This window comes from Lingula anatina, chromosome 2 (genome assembly GCF_051362555.1).
Source record: "Lingula anatina isolate TDL-2025a chromosome 2, LinAna3.0, whole genome shotgun sequence".
Lineage (NCBI taxonomy): Eukaryota > Metazoa > Brachiopoda > Lingulata > Lingulida > Lingulidae > Lingula > Lingula anatina.
Window position 1 is genome coordinate 19850547 of NC_141768.1, and position 13557 is coordinate 19864103.

A 13557-nucleotide genomic window follows, 5' to 3' on the forward strand; every position below is an offset into this window, starting at 1 on the left:
TTCGCAGGCTATTCGTAGAATCTTTTAGATATGTCTAACATCTTCCGGACGTGCTTATGGGCTGTCTGCGAACTCGAAATTTCGTAAGAAGGACTTGCATGGGACGTGAAATTCTGCACAAATTTTGGATGCAAACAGCCCGTAAGAGCCCGTACGGCCGGTTGTGACCAAGGCTTAACTAAGCCATAGCAATAGTATAATTTTAACTAAGCTATTGCAATTGTAGTTTTATACTTTAAATTTTTTTATCCTGAAAACTGGAAGCATATATTAAAGAAGGAAATCAATTACAAGTAATAGGTGTGCTGTCACGTTTTTAAAAAATATATAAGCAAACGCTATAAAAGTTGAATAAGAAGTTTTACTTAAAAAGTGCAAGGAGCACCCCTTTTACATCAAAGTTCAGATATAAGACCAAGTTCATATCCCTGGTCAAGATTTAATGTTGACCAAATCTTAGATTGATTATAATTTAAAAATGATAAAACCCATACAAATGACTTTGAATACAATCTGCTGCAGGTAATGCACCGATACCCTTTACAACAAATACCAGTAAGCATAAGTAAATACATACTAATAAAGAAAGAAGTTAATTAGCAAAGGGAATAATCTCAAATTAACTCAAGTAACAGTAAATACTCTTAAATTTCAAACTCTTCATTAGAATAGCATGTCTTTTTACATTTTGACATTTGTACATGTAGCTTATCAATTACTTCCTGAAATCACCAAGCTCACCTTTATACTACAATGTACTTCAAAACATTTTCAAGTATTGGTTAAATTATAATTATATTTTACTTAGGGAAACAAAAGAAATCAATTTTGTTCAAATGTGTTACCAAATTCTTGCAAAATGAAGCTAGACAGCCAGGCTTGAATATGTACAGACATATTAATACTTCAAAGTGATTTGCAATTAAAACCGTTCAAATATCCAAGATATTTTCTTCTTTTCCCCTACATATCCTGGCTAGATGTCCTTTCACACTGGCATTTCAACAAAAAAAAAAAAAAAAAAAAAAAAAAAAAAAAAAAAAACCCTAAAATTTTGACTAAAACAGAAAACAATTTGGCTGTTACAGGGCAATTGATACAAATGATTACAAAATATCACAAATCATGCAATAACTAAAATAAAATTGGCCAATTAAATGTTTCAGATGTACAGCCTTTACGATGTGTGTATATAAAAGGGCATTCCACATTCCACAGTGAAAACAGTTGTCCATAACAAATAAACATGACTGAATTGAATAATCAAAGAAAACAAAACCCATGTCGGAATGTAATTAAGAAATAATAGTATTATCAAATAAAAACTTAGGAGACATTTGACTTCTTGCATAACAATTGCACTTTGTCAAAAGTTTTCCCTCTGCACTAGTGCATGCTTTTAACAATAAATAAAAGGATAATGTGGACAAACATTAGTTTAAATATTCCAAATATACAGTGTATAAAAAATCCATTCGATATATGAATGTTCGATATGACACTGCATGTTGTACATGCATCTTATAACATTAAAATGACCACGGATCAGTATCATAACTTTCAAATGACTACTCCTTGATTTCTTATTGATTGAAGTGCACCTTGCTTGGAATTTTCTTTCAGATGAGCAAGTTGGTAATGCTTGTTGCTTTTCTAAAACCTAATGCTATGGTGCATCTCTCTCAGACATCTGTTTTGACATAACCAACAAATCAATCACACATCATGAGCCATATTTGACTCACATATACATACCTTGGCACCATTATGATTAGCAGAATTATACATGATAATAATACATTCTTCAGTGTTCTTAATGCTTTATAACATAAGTATTACTTATACATCAATGACTTATCTACAAAATGTCCAGCATTTCTTATTATTTGTTTTTTAGTTGCATGGTTATACCTGCTTCCTTTTAAATTATACATTATGAATGAATGGTAATAAACATTCAACTATATTTAAGTCAATCTTTGACAAAACAACACCCTGAAGGTTTAATAAGAATAATATGAGCTTTGGGGACTCATTTGGCATTGAAAATTCTTCAACAGAAATTTTTCACAAGCATCACATCATAAGAGATGTCCACTTTAAACAATTCTTACAATAATTGATTACACGATACAAGAACATTTTAGAATTATTCCAAAAATTTGATTTTTTTCAAAGTTTACAGAGAACATAACAGAAAAGATAGTTCTTCTGAAAACAATAACATTATCCACCTCAATTCGAACGCAGATTTTCTAAAGAGAAAAAAAAATCTGGCTCATTCATTCTTCTGGTAATATAAATGACATTAAGGTACCTTTATTCATGACAATCTTATTAGATAATATATAAATAGCACTCCTTCATTAGATATACAGTCTATGCAGAGATGTGGGTCCAATTAACTTACCCAGAGCTTCAGATCCTACTTGTGCCAATTTTCTTCATTCTCAAAACCTCTGTTCATGCTCATTTATTAGACTCTGACCATCAACAGCAAGTTTGTCTGGATTTAACCACATTAAAGGGATAACAACTCTCCTTATAACATCCATATTTCACAATAAATACATACAATAAATTCTATCTTGCCACCAAAATGGCAGTTATCGCAATTATTCTGGAATCTGTGCTTGCCATTGGACAAGGTGACTTCCACAGATGGGTACCCTCTGTAACAATCTCTTGAGAGATTATTACAAAAGAAAGGGACTAACTTTGCATGATGGAACAGATCCATTAACCATTAGAAAGTTTGGGAAAAAATGTTGTTTACCCCAGGAAAATCCATTTTCTGGCCCAAGGAACAGTTGTTGTCCCTTCAAGCACAGAGGCACACCCAATCATTTGGATTTTGTGGGTCCATAGAAGCACAAATAAAGTAGTTAACAGACTGGTCTGACATGTGGGATTGGAGTAGCAGACTTAAATCAAATGTCATTGAACTTTAGGCAACAAAAGTTGGCACCACTGAAATTCAAAAATGAGGAAGTTGGTCATTGTCGTTTCTGAAACTAAGGCTAAATAAACTGAAAGACATATCTACATGCATCAAAGCATTAAATAATTATCTATAAACCCTAATGCCTGTTATTAAAACCAAAGCTTAGAGACAATCATATAAGTGACACTTCTTCAGTAGAAACACAGTCTGCTGGAAACCAGCCTTTCACGTTGTGAGCATGTGGTCTGTTTAAAACTTTGCCGTGTACATAACCCTGTCTTCTGTCCAAAATCTCAACTATCTCATTCTGAAGGACTGTGATCTCGCCTTTGTCCTAAAAACAGGAAAAAAGCTGCACGATTCCTGTATTTTAATATAAATAAACAAACAAACAATCATTTTATGGATTACTGAAAGCAATGGATAGCAAACATAAGCGCTAAGTTTGCTGATAGATTTGCTAAAGTGCTTTCTAATAATTTGGCTGAACATTAAAAAAAAAATAACCCAAGGGACTCTTAATATAATTGACAAATACAGAAGGGAGGTTAATCTAATAAATTTGAATGGTAATAAAACTAGGATAACAAAATAGCCATAATCTAAAAAAAAAATTGAAATAATCTCAGTTTTGTAATATCCCAGAACATTTTTTCACCCTTTAAGAAAGTTGAACATTTGCCAGTTTTGACATTTTTTTATTGCCAAAATTGGACACAACATCAATGAAAAGAAAAAGAAGCATAGGGATGGGAATCAGAAACATATAATACAATTAACTACTAAAATAAAAGCACATGTAAATAACTGAAGCAGTCAAAATTAAAAGAAAAGAAAGGGAGCAAGCGGTAGCCTCCACATTGTACCTTGGCTTCAAACTTCTTGATAATTTGGTAAGTTTTGCGTTTGTCTGGATAGATTTCATTTACAGAAGCATACAAGCCATCACCTGAGTCTGCAAAAGGGAAAAGCTATAAATAAACTGAGTGCTCTTTCCTGGCTGTGCTCACCACGCCCAACTAAGTTGTGCATTGCATAAGAAACCTCAAAACACTGAAACATTTTCCTTATAATTTCCAAGTGAATAATTCTAAATTATAAAAGTAAAAAAATAATAAATAAATATATAAAAATAAAATTTAAAAAACTTTTTAATGCCTTTAACCTGAAATTTAACCCCCCCCCAAACAATTCTTGTAATATTTTTAAGTTCTTTGATTAAAAATTAAAGGAAATGAGCCCTGCAAAAGCAATATAAAAAGTTGAAGAAATGTGATTTTTCTTAGCCTCAGAATTTAGCATGCATGTTCAGAGCCATTGAATTTCATATAATTTTACATTTAAAAGAATAAATATCAAAGAAATCAAAAGTCAGACTGGAAAGCTTACTTAAATGTAACATTATGAAATACTGTTTAACAACTTACACCAAAGCAATGATTACAACAACAACGTGATATATGGAGTAAAAAAAAAAAAAAAAAAAAAAAAAGTCAGCAGCAGTTTCCACAATAGTTAAGCACTACCCACTAAAAAAACATTGATGTTCTTACAAGTTCGTAATCAATTTTCACAAGATATACATAACAAAAATTTAACTTAACAATAAAAATTCTTCAAACAACACCTAAAAATCAGAGTTATCATCACTCCAATATTTCAATGTCTCACAAGAAGCCTTCATCATGGACTGAGGCTATAGGTCCTATAGTAACCCCTACCTAGGACTGCAGTTGCCCCCTTTCCCTTCACTCTTTGTAAAAATTATGTGTGCTGAAAAACTCAAATATTGGAGTGGTAAAAACGCTGAGTTTACCTGTTGTTTGAAGAAACTATTATTGCAACTTTGAGTCCTAAACACAGCTGATGAAATTTTTTGCTGATGAACGGGGATTTATTACAATTACCGGTTCCTTCTGAAACAAAGAAAGTTGCTGAAGACACTCCTACTGGTGGTGGCGGCCTCTTGGGATTTGGCATTGTGCGAAAGTCGTGGTGGCGGTTATCACCAGGAAGAGGCTCAGGTGGACGACGGCTTAATGTTGTCACTCTGTTTCCATTTCCACCCCATGACTGCTGATACCTCTCATATACAATTGGGTCTACAATACCATCATGATCAATATAAGTATCAGAAACAGAAGACAAAATGAGGTGTCATTTTGTTCCATTTTTCAAATTGAATGTCACACTTTTCTGCAGCACACCACTGACTGGTTCTAACATGTAATAACAATATGGGAGGTTTTATTGTCTTTCACAAGTCCCAATTTACCAATCAAAACTAGAGGATCAGAGAGGCGATACCGCCTCCTGATATAGTACCACCAGCTGGAGCAAGCGCATTCATATGGACCCCGCCCCCCCCCCTCCAAAAAAGAGACACCACCACCAGTCTTATGCTTGACAAGCTCTATAAAATGCAATCAACAAGAATTCTCAAAATCTGCAAAAAAAATATAACCAAAAATGGTTCAATCAAAATTCAGTTCATCATAAAAAGTAGGTCAAAGGTCAATTTTAAAGTCACAGTTAATTGCCAGTATATGACTTCCTATTCAAGTTCAATAGTAACTATGGACCTATCTCTGCCAGTTTTGGAGATAAAAGGAAACCAAATTTTACAAAGTTCAATTCATGATGAAAAGTAGGTCAAAGGTCAATTTCAAGGTCACACTTAGATTGCCAGTATATGACTTCCTATTCAAGTGCAATAGTAACTATGGACCTATCTCTGCCAGTTTTGGAGATAAAAGGGAACAAAAATTTTCAAAGTTCAGTTCATGGTGAAAAGTAGGTCAAAGGTCACTTTTAAGGTCACAGTAAATTGCCTCTAGTGACTTTCTATTCAAATTCAATAGTAACTATGGGCGTATCTTTGCCAGTTTTGGAGATAAAAGGGAACCAAAATTTGCAAAGTTCAAATCAGGATGAAAAGTAGGTAAAAGGTCAATTTCAAAGACACACTTAGATTGCCAGTATATGACTTCCTATTCAAGTTCAATAGTAACTATGGACCTATCTCTGCCAGTTTTGAAGATAAAAGGGAACAAAAATTTGCAAAGTTCAGTTCATGGTGAAAAGTAGGTTATAGGTCTATTTCAAGATCAGTGTAAGATTACCAGTATATAACTTCCTATTCAACTTCAATACTAACTATGGACCTATCTCTGCCAGGTATGGAGTTAAAAGGGAAATAAATTAGCAGAGTTCAGTTCATGGTAAAAAGTAGGTCAAAGGTCAATTTCAAGGTCACACTTAGATTGCCAGTATATGACTTCCTATTCAACTTTAATAGTAACTATTGACGTTTCTCTGCCAGTTTTGGAGATAAAAGGGAACAAAAATTTGCAAAGTTCAGTTCATGGTTAAAAGTAGGTCAAAGGTCAATTTCAAGGTCACATTTAGATTGCCAGTAAATGACTTCCTATTCAACTTAAACTATAACTATTGACCTATCTCTGCCAGTTTTGGAGATATAAGGGACTATATGTTATAATTCTGAGTTACAATAATGTGCCACCACAATGTACTTTTTAATACAGCATAACACGAAAACCGTATGAAATACAAAAAAACGGAGACTACATCCCATGTTGGGCTTTACATGCTCTACAAAATGCAAAAAAGAATTGGTCTCTAGCATTAACGGTTTCCGAATTAGAGACAGTTTTCAGTTTCGGTATCTTATGGCCGCTACTCCCGTGAAAATGTACTGATTGACCCCAAATTCACGGAGATGAAAGATGACCCAAAGGGTAACACTTTCCAATAATATTATTGGTTAAGTCTGTGTAGTGTCTGAATAACAGCGCAAATAATTTTTTTTTCGTAAAAAATTTGTTTTTTTTTGAAAATTTTGGCCCCTTCGACCTTGGAATAAAGGTCAAAGGTCAAATCCAAGGGCATATTTGTAATCTACACATATGACTTTTGGAAAGCCGTCTGTAGAAATTTTTCCCATAATTCCTTCCGTAGGGTAGATAATTGGTATTGAATTTTCAAAAATTTTGACAAGGGTGCATTTCAACAAGCGTCACGCCCAGGTCAATGCACCGACTGAGACAAAAAAAACCTGGGTGTTCAAGTTGAGGTTATATGTGACCTAAATCCAAGAGATGGGGACAGGGGTCCTTGTGGTCTAGGAGGAGAAGCGGTAACGGTGACTTGTATCCGGCGCCAGTACGCGGAGCTCACGGAGCTCACGGAGCCGGCGGAGCCAACGGAGCCGGACGAGACGGGTCGGGACTAAAACCATGAGTACCGCCAGCGTACACGCTGGTGGTACTAATTAATAGAATAAGAATTGAAATAATTCTGTTACCTGGTCTACGTGTCCCAGTTTTCTTGTCTTCAATAAAGGCCATAATGTCTGCTTCTTCTTCACACTTTTCTAGGCTCAATCGAACAACTTCACAATGCTGTAACATGAACACTTATATTAATGAATATAATGAGAGAGAGAGAGAGAGAGAGAGAGAGAGAGAGAGAGAGAGAGAGAGAGAAATAGAGAATGAACCAATGAAAACCTGTTGTGGAAATTTCTCTTTAGCAAAATGTCAGAAGAAGATTAGAAAGTTGCCTTATAGACCTGCTTGGCTGCAATGCAGGTAAAAGAGAGGGAGAAAGTGTTCTTTACTTACATCATCAACTTCCACACATAACTGAGAGATAAAGTTTATATGCATCCACAGCTCATTCCTTAAAATACCTATTCTCTCCTCCTCCATTTTTTGTGTTACCTGCAGGCCAATAAAAAAATATGGGCAGTTAATAAAGACAGAGCTTTCATTTTGTGTTTAATCTTTGATGAATGATAACAAAATACACTTGACTTCTCACGAAACACTTATAATTAACTTAATAAAAAGATTTTTGAAAACACCAGTGATTATAGTACATGTTTAAAATATTTTAGTCATAACTGAAAAATTAGTCATTCCTAAAAGCCATTTATTACATTGCATGCCAATTCCATTTCTTTCTCCCATTCCCGCCGAGCACCGTCTAAAGAGTCAATAGAACTACGATACATAAGATCTGAAAAAGAAAAAAATGGTGATAATAATTGTTAAAATCTATATAACAATATTTAGTTGTGAAAAATCTAATAGTATATAATACATTTTAAAAAATGCCACTTGTTAACATCTTTGATTATGTCAAATCAAGAATTTGAGTTTTAGTTTTGAAATTTTAATAGATTAAAAGTTATGATTACCAACTATCAACAATAAACATGCTCATTAGCAGCAAAAATAGATATTTGAAAAAAAAAGCCATTATGTACAAGGGCAAAGCTAGAGTAAAATGTGTTAACTGTTCTGAGGTGATGAGGGAGAATTGTGAGGGCTGTGTCATTATTACTTTTCAACTATATTTCTATATTCTATCATATACTACTTTTTTACATCCATTATTATCCTTTTTATTCTTATTTGCATTTTCATGTTTATGCTCATAGATATAGGAGGTACACTGTGCAATATATAGTCCATTTTCCTAATAGAAAGGAAAAAAAGACTCTTTTTACTTCTAAATATTTCAAAGGCTTAAATACTGAACTGATTTGCTCAACATGAGAAAATAAAGCATTTAGTGCTCAAGTAATCACTATTACATGATCCTTTACTCCATTTGCTACAAATAAACATAAAAAACAAGCAGAGGCCAATATGCCCCCCGCCCCCATATCTATGTATTAATTGGCACATGACTTCATGAAACAGGCTTTTCAAGATATGTAAACACTGTCATGATATCATGTGAGCTAAAATTACAAAACTGAACTGGCCATTTAAGATTGCTTGAACATGACAAGTCAGATGTGAAAATCCTCAACTTACAGATTTTTTATATGTTCAACCACTGAAAACAAACTTAAATGTCCAGTTAATCAAAATGTTTTTGTTACCTGCTTGGTCCCGTTCTGTTTTAGCTTTTTCATATTTGGTTTTTGACTGTTGAGAAATACAAAAAATTACAAAAAATGTTTTCTATGTGATTTTGAATGATGCATAAACATGGCATTATAGCTCTCTAGTCTGTGCACTAGTGGTCTGTTACAAAATAATTGCATGTCAGCTGCAGCTCATACTTAAAATTTTGTATTCTACTTCAGAAGCCCCCGACATCAGAAGATAGTATTATAGCATAAATTTACCTTACACATATAAAAAACATGCAAATTCTGTTTCTCTCTAAAGGCACTAATCAACAGGTTATAATAAATGGCACATACATTCATACTATGTGTCTGATAAGTTATCTGGCTGGTGTCACAATTTTTTTTCAATTTCAGCAACAAACTACTTAGTTTCCTCAATCTTGAAAGAATTCCATCTTAAAGTCAATTGCACTTTTTCTCTCTTCTCTGCCATGCTTCTAAGCACTGCTACAAGGACTTCCAAAATTTTCTCAGGCTCTTTGTTATGGCACTCTTGATGACCTCCAAGTATTCAAAACAGGTCCCCTTGAAGTTGGGAAAAAAGAAAATGGTCGCACAGAGCAAGATCCAATGAATAAGGAGGTTGCTCAAACATGGCCATGGTACTGCTCATCTGATCTTGCATCAATTACCTTTTGCCCCCCCCCCACCCCCTAAGCCCAAGGGGGTCAGCAAGAGCATCTGGAAGATTCCTTAAAGCACTGTATACAAGAGTGGCAGAGAAAGGTAGAAAAGTGCATTGGTATTATTTTTAAGGGAAAGCATGTAGTTTGTTGCTTTGAGTCGAAATAAATTGTTTCTGACCCCAGTCTTGTTACTTTTTAGAAGCATCTGGTACACATCGGCATATACTAACTTATACTATGTAAATACATATAAAAGAGATAACAATTCAGAACCCCTCACATTTGGTGTCACTTAGGGGAAACAGTAAACATAATTTAGCAAATTTACAAAGAGCACAGCAGCAAAACATTAACATGCTAACAAATAGTTATATTTTGATCATTTTATTTCATAAAAAAAGCCCTCAACAATTGCATGTAAGATATTGTTTTTACTAATGCTTACCTTCTGTATTTCCTTAGCTTGTATATTTGGCTGACTATTCAGAGAGAGATATTGTTCATGAGCCTCATCACAATTGCGACATTTGCTTTCATAGTTCTTTTTGCTCTGAAATTATAAAAACAAACATTCACACAATTACTGAGACAACAGAAAACATCACACTCAATTCTGTGTACAGTAAACCTTTGTTTATGAGCTTGTAAGACAGCTTATTTTGTAACTTTCCCAAGTTAATTTCTTCAAAAAATACAGTAGCTCTTTAGCTGCATTGTCTCAAAATGCGCTGCATTGTCTCAAAATACTTCATTTAATGTATTGAAAGAGGAATTAAAAACTATATATGGCACTAAATTACCTGAATGGTCTTATGGTACAAAGAAATTTTATTTGTTTGGACTTTTTTCATGGTATCTTCCACCTAAAATAGAAATCTTTCAGAGGTAAGAACAGCAAGTTCTGTGTAACTATGCTTTTTTTAAAAAAATTCTATGTAGATAACTTAGTTATAAATGAACCACAAGAAAGACTGCCACCCATCTTTCTAAAAATCTAGACCTTGTTTTTAATTAATAACAATAAAATTGTCATGCTGTGTTTGTATGGTGCACATAGTATCTTAGATTGCTAGACAATTTTTTGTAATGTAATTGCTGGATAAAGCTCAGAAGGAAATATTGACTTCAGGTACACCTCTTATAAACTTTCAATTGGGATTCTTTTTTTAGCTTTATAGGGTCTAAATTGGGAAAACAATCTTGAAGCTTTCCAGATAAAAATATAACTTTAGGACATTTCTAAACGGCACAAACTACCTATTGTTTTAATCATACAATTTATCATATATTTTATCATTAAAATGTTGGTCTTCTATATATTAAAATTGTTATTCTGCTTCTTATGTGCAGTTTTCTTGTAAACTCACTTGTTTTCTCTCATCTTTTTGTTTAGTCATGAATTGATTTAATCTTTCCACTTCTTTATTTAATTCCCGGCTAAACTCTAAGTGAGCATTGGCCATGGCTTCAGTGCGAGACTTCACTTCTTCCCATGACGCCCTTAGGGTACTGTAAAATACAATATAATATAAAGGTTAACTCAGTGTATCTGCTTCCTTAAGGGGAAATCAGTGCATCCCCCTTCCTTAGAGGGAAATGAGTAGCAAGTTGACACTTGGTAAAATGTTTCTGTTCCTACCAATTCAGTTCCAGAACAAACACTTGTTTTTTTGTTTCTACAGTTGTATATCCTCATGGGGCATAATGAAAAGAGGAAAAGGTTTAATGGCAGGAAAACAGCATCATAGAAAAAATGATGGGATGCCCAAAACATTAAACAAGTGTTTCTCAAAATGAGAATATTTACTTAAGAAAATCTCCTCTCCTTTCCTCTAATGCATTCAGTTTTCTTTCATCAAAATTAATCCGCCTCTTTCATAAATCACTAAATTGTCATATCTTGCTTATATTCTTATGGTGTAATTTTCTTCTACGATAGTTATGAAATTTGACATACAACTATAGGGGTTAGGGCCATTATTATCAATTTTAAAACTTCTCAATTAACATGCGTTTCAAAGAACAATTTCTTGCAAATATTCACTATATAGCATGTGATTTTCATTTTAAGTAGATAAGATGATTAAATCTGTGATAGATCATATCTTGCCAAAGATATCAGCTCTGACCAAACAACACTTTCACAACATGAATATACATACTAGCACTAGATATAAACTGAAACAAAAACATATCCACTTGTTGTTATCTGTTTCAAAATAAAAGAGGTCTACTTGTAGATAGCTTTACCCATTTTCAGTTGCACCTCCTGCTTTCTTCGTCAAGTTTATTAAATTCTTTTGGTAGTCTTCCTCAATCTTAGCCCTTACAAATGAATAAATGTAATAAGGTAATGTAATATTCTTAATAAGACAAAAACAACAATTACATAATGAATATTATTAACATCTCTCAAAAGGGGAAAAATGGATGTTTCAAAATGACCTCTATAAAAGTATATAAGCATCATCATTATAGGCTGCCATATTAAACTTGTAAGTACTATATATACACAATGGCAAAAGCATTATCATATATTAAGTAAATAGAAGATAGCACTTTACTCAAGCAATGATTGTCATTCTGCATTATGACGACAAAAGATGTTAATCATTTAACTTCAGTTAAAACTTATCAGTCATTGTTACCCTTTAGGGAGCTTAGCTATGACAAGCCGAGGTGTATGGTCAGCTTTTACCTGCCATGTGTTGATGTGAGAGGGAGACAAAAGAACGCAACACTGCCCATGCGCTTTTACTGCTCTAAACTAATCTTTATTTACCATTTTTATAACATTTTTTATAAGTATGCTGCAAATGTACTTAAGCAATTTGGCAATTCTATGATATCTATAATATGTTTATTGGGGGTAATAGATTTTTAACACTTATAGTGGACTCGTACGTGTGTGTGTAGGGGGGGGGGGGAGAGAGAGAGAGGGGAATCAACCTACTGCTAGGTTGTTACAACTTGTACATTTACTTTCCTCATGCAAATATTCATTTTGAATATTTTAAACCTCAAAACATGACATCATGTAAAGCAAATGAACCAAATGAATTTCACCTGCTGAAAAAATTTTGGATAAAATTCAAGATACCTCTGTTTTAGAAAATCTTCCACATCTTTGACCATCTGCCTTCCATCTTTCAATCGTCTGCATACTGTATCGAAACCAAGTGTGCTGCAAAACTCTGTGCCCTAAAATGATATAATTTGCTCCATGTACTATACCAGTTCAATTTAGCTTTTACTGTTTATATTGAACCAGTCACATGTGAATCAGTGACAAGTTTGCCACTGTACCTACAGGTGTACCCAAGGAAAGATCTTTTTTTTTGTTTTATTGTTGTATTAAAAAAAGACCATTTTGATTCAGTCAAACTATAATTAATAGTATTATATTTTAGACAAAAACTATTTTGATGCACAACATAAAGCAAAATGGGAAGCTTTCAGAAACAATGACTAAGAGGGAAAATTATCGATTCTTGGAAACCGAGCACTAGTACTTAATTGCTCGTCCAGCTTTGTCTATACACAGTTTTAACTGCATATATGTATACGGGTGTTTTACATAATTCTTTTTTTACCAAGATCTATCAGAAACCTCAGCTGAATCTATAAAACAAATAAAAATATAGCAAAACTGAATGTACCATAAACAACACTGATATACCTCTACATGTACATTCTTCTCTAACGCTGACAGAAACACTCACCCAAAAAGCGTCTGAAAATTTCTTCAGCTTGGTCATCTTGCAGATTGAAAATGCTCCACAAACACAATGAAATGGTGGAGCTCTCGGCTTTATTTTGAATCAGCAAAGTAAGTGATTCCTGACTAGCCTTGTTTTACCAGTTTGCTACCAGCATTAATTATAGGCTTGCACGTTTCTGCATCCTGCATCCTGTGTCCCAAATAAATGATTTTTAAGAGGGTGCTGTATGAACCCGGAAGTTTAATGTATACACCAAAATAAGAAAATATCAGTCAAGTTACTCTTAAAACTTGGTAATATTTTAATACAAAATCGTTT

General features: G+C 33.6%; 1 protein-coding gene across 2 annotated transcripts; it reads right to left on the reverse strand.

The window, feature by feature from the left end:
• Window positions 1-343: 343 nt before the first annotated feature.
• Window positions 344-13465, reverse strand: LOC106177001 (proline-serine-threonine phosphatase-interacting protein 1). 2 transcript variants are annotated; one of them, XM_013559613.2, is made up of 13 exons: window positions 13240-13465; window positions 12618-12718; window positions 11768-11842; window positions 10885-11026; window positions 10318-10380; window positions 9963-10067; window positions 8859-8904; window positions 7905-7984; window positions 7588-7686; window positions 7269-7365; window positions 4852-5046; window positions 3811-3899; window positions 344-3278 (listed from the first exon to the last, which is right to left on the reverse strand). In XM_013559613.2, the coding sequence occupies exons 1-13, from the start codon at window positions 13273-13275 to the stop codon at window positions 3117-3119; spliced, it is 1290 nt and encodes a 429-aa protein (XP_013415067.2). In that variant the 5' UTR covers window positions 13276-13465; the 3' UTR covers window positions 344-3116. The 2 variants fall into 2 exon arrangements, with proteins under 2 accessions (XP_013415067.2, XP_013415069.2); XM_013559615.2 differs by lacking the exon at window positions 3811-3899.
• Window positions 13466-13557: the final 92 nt, after the last annotated feature.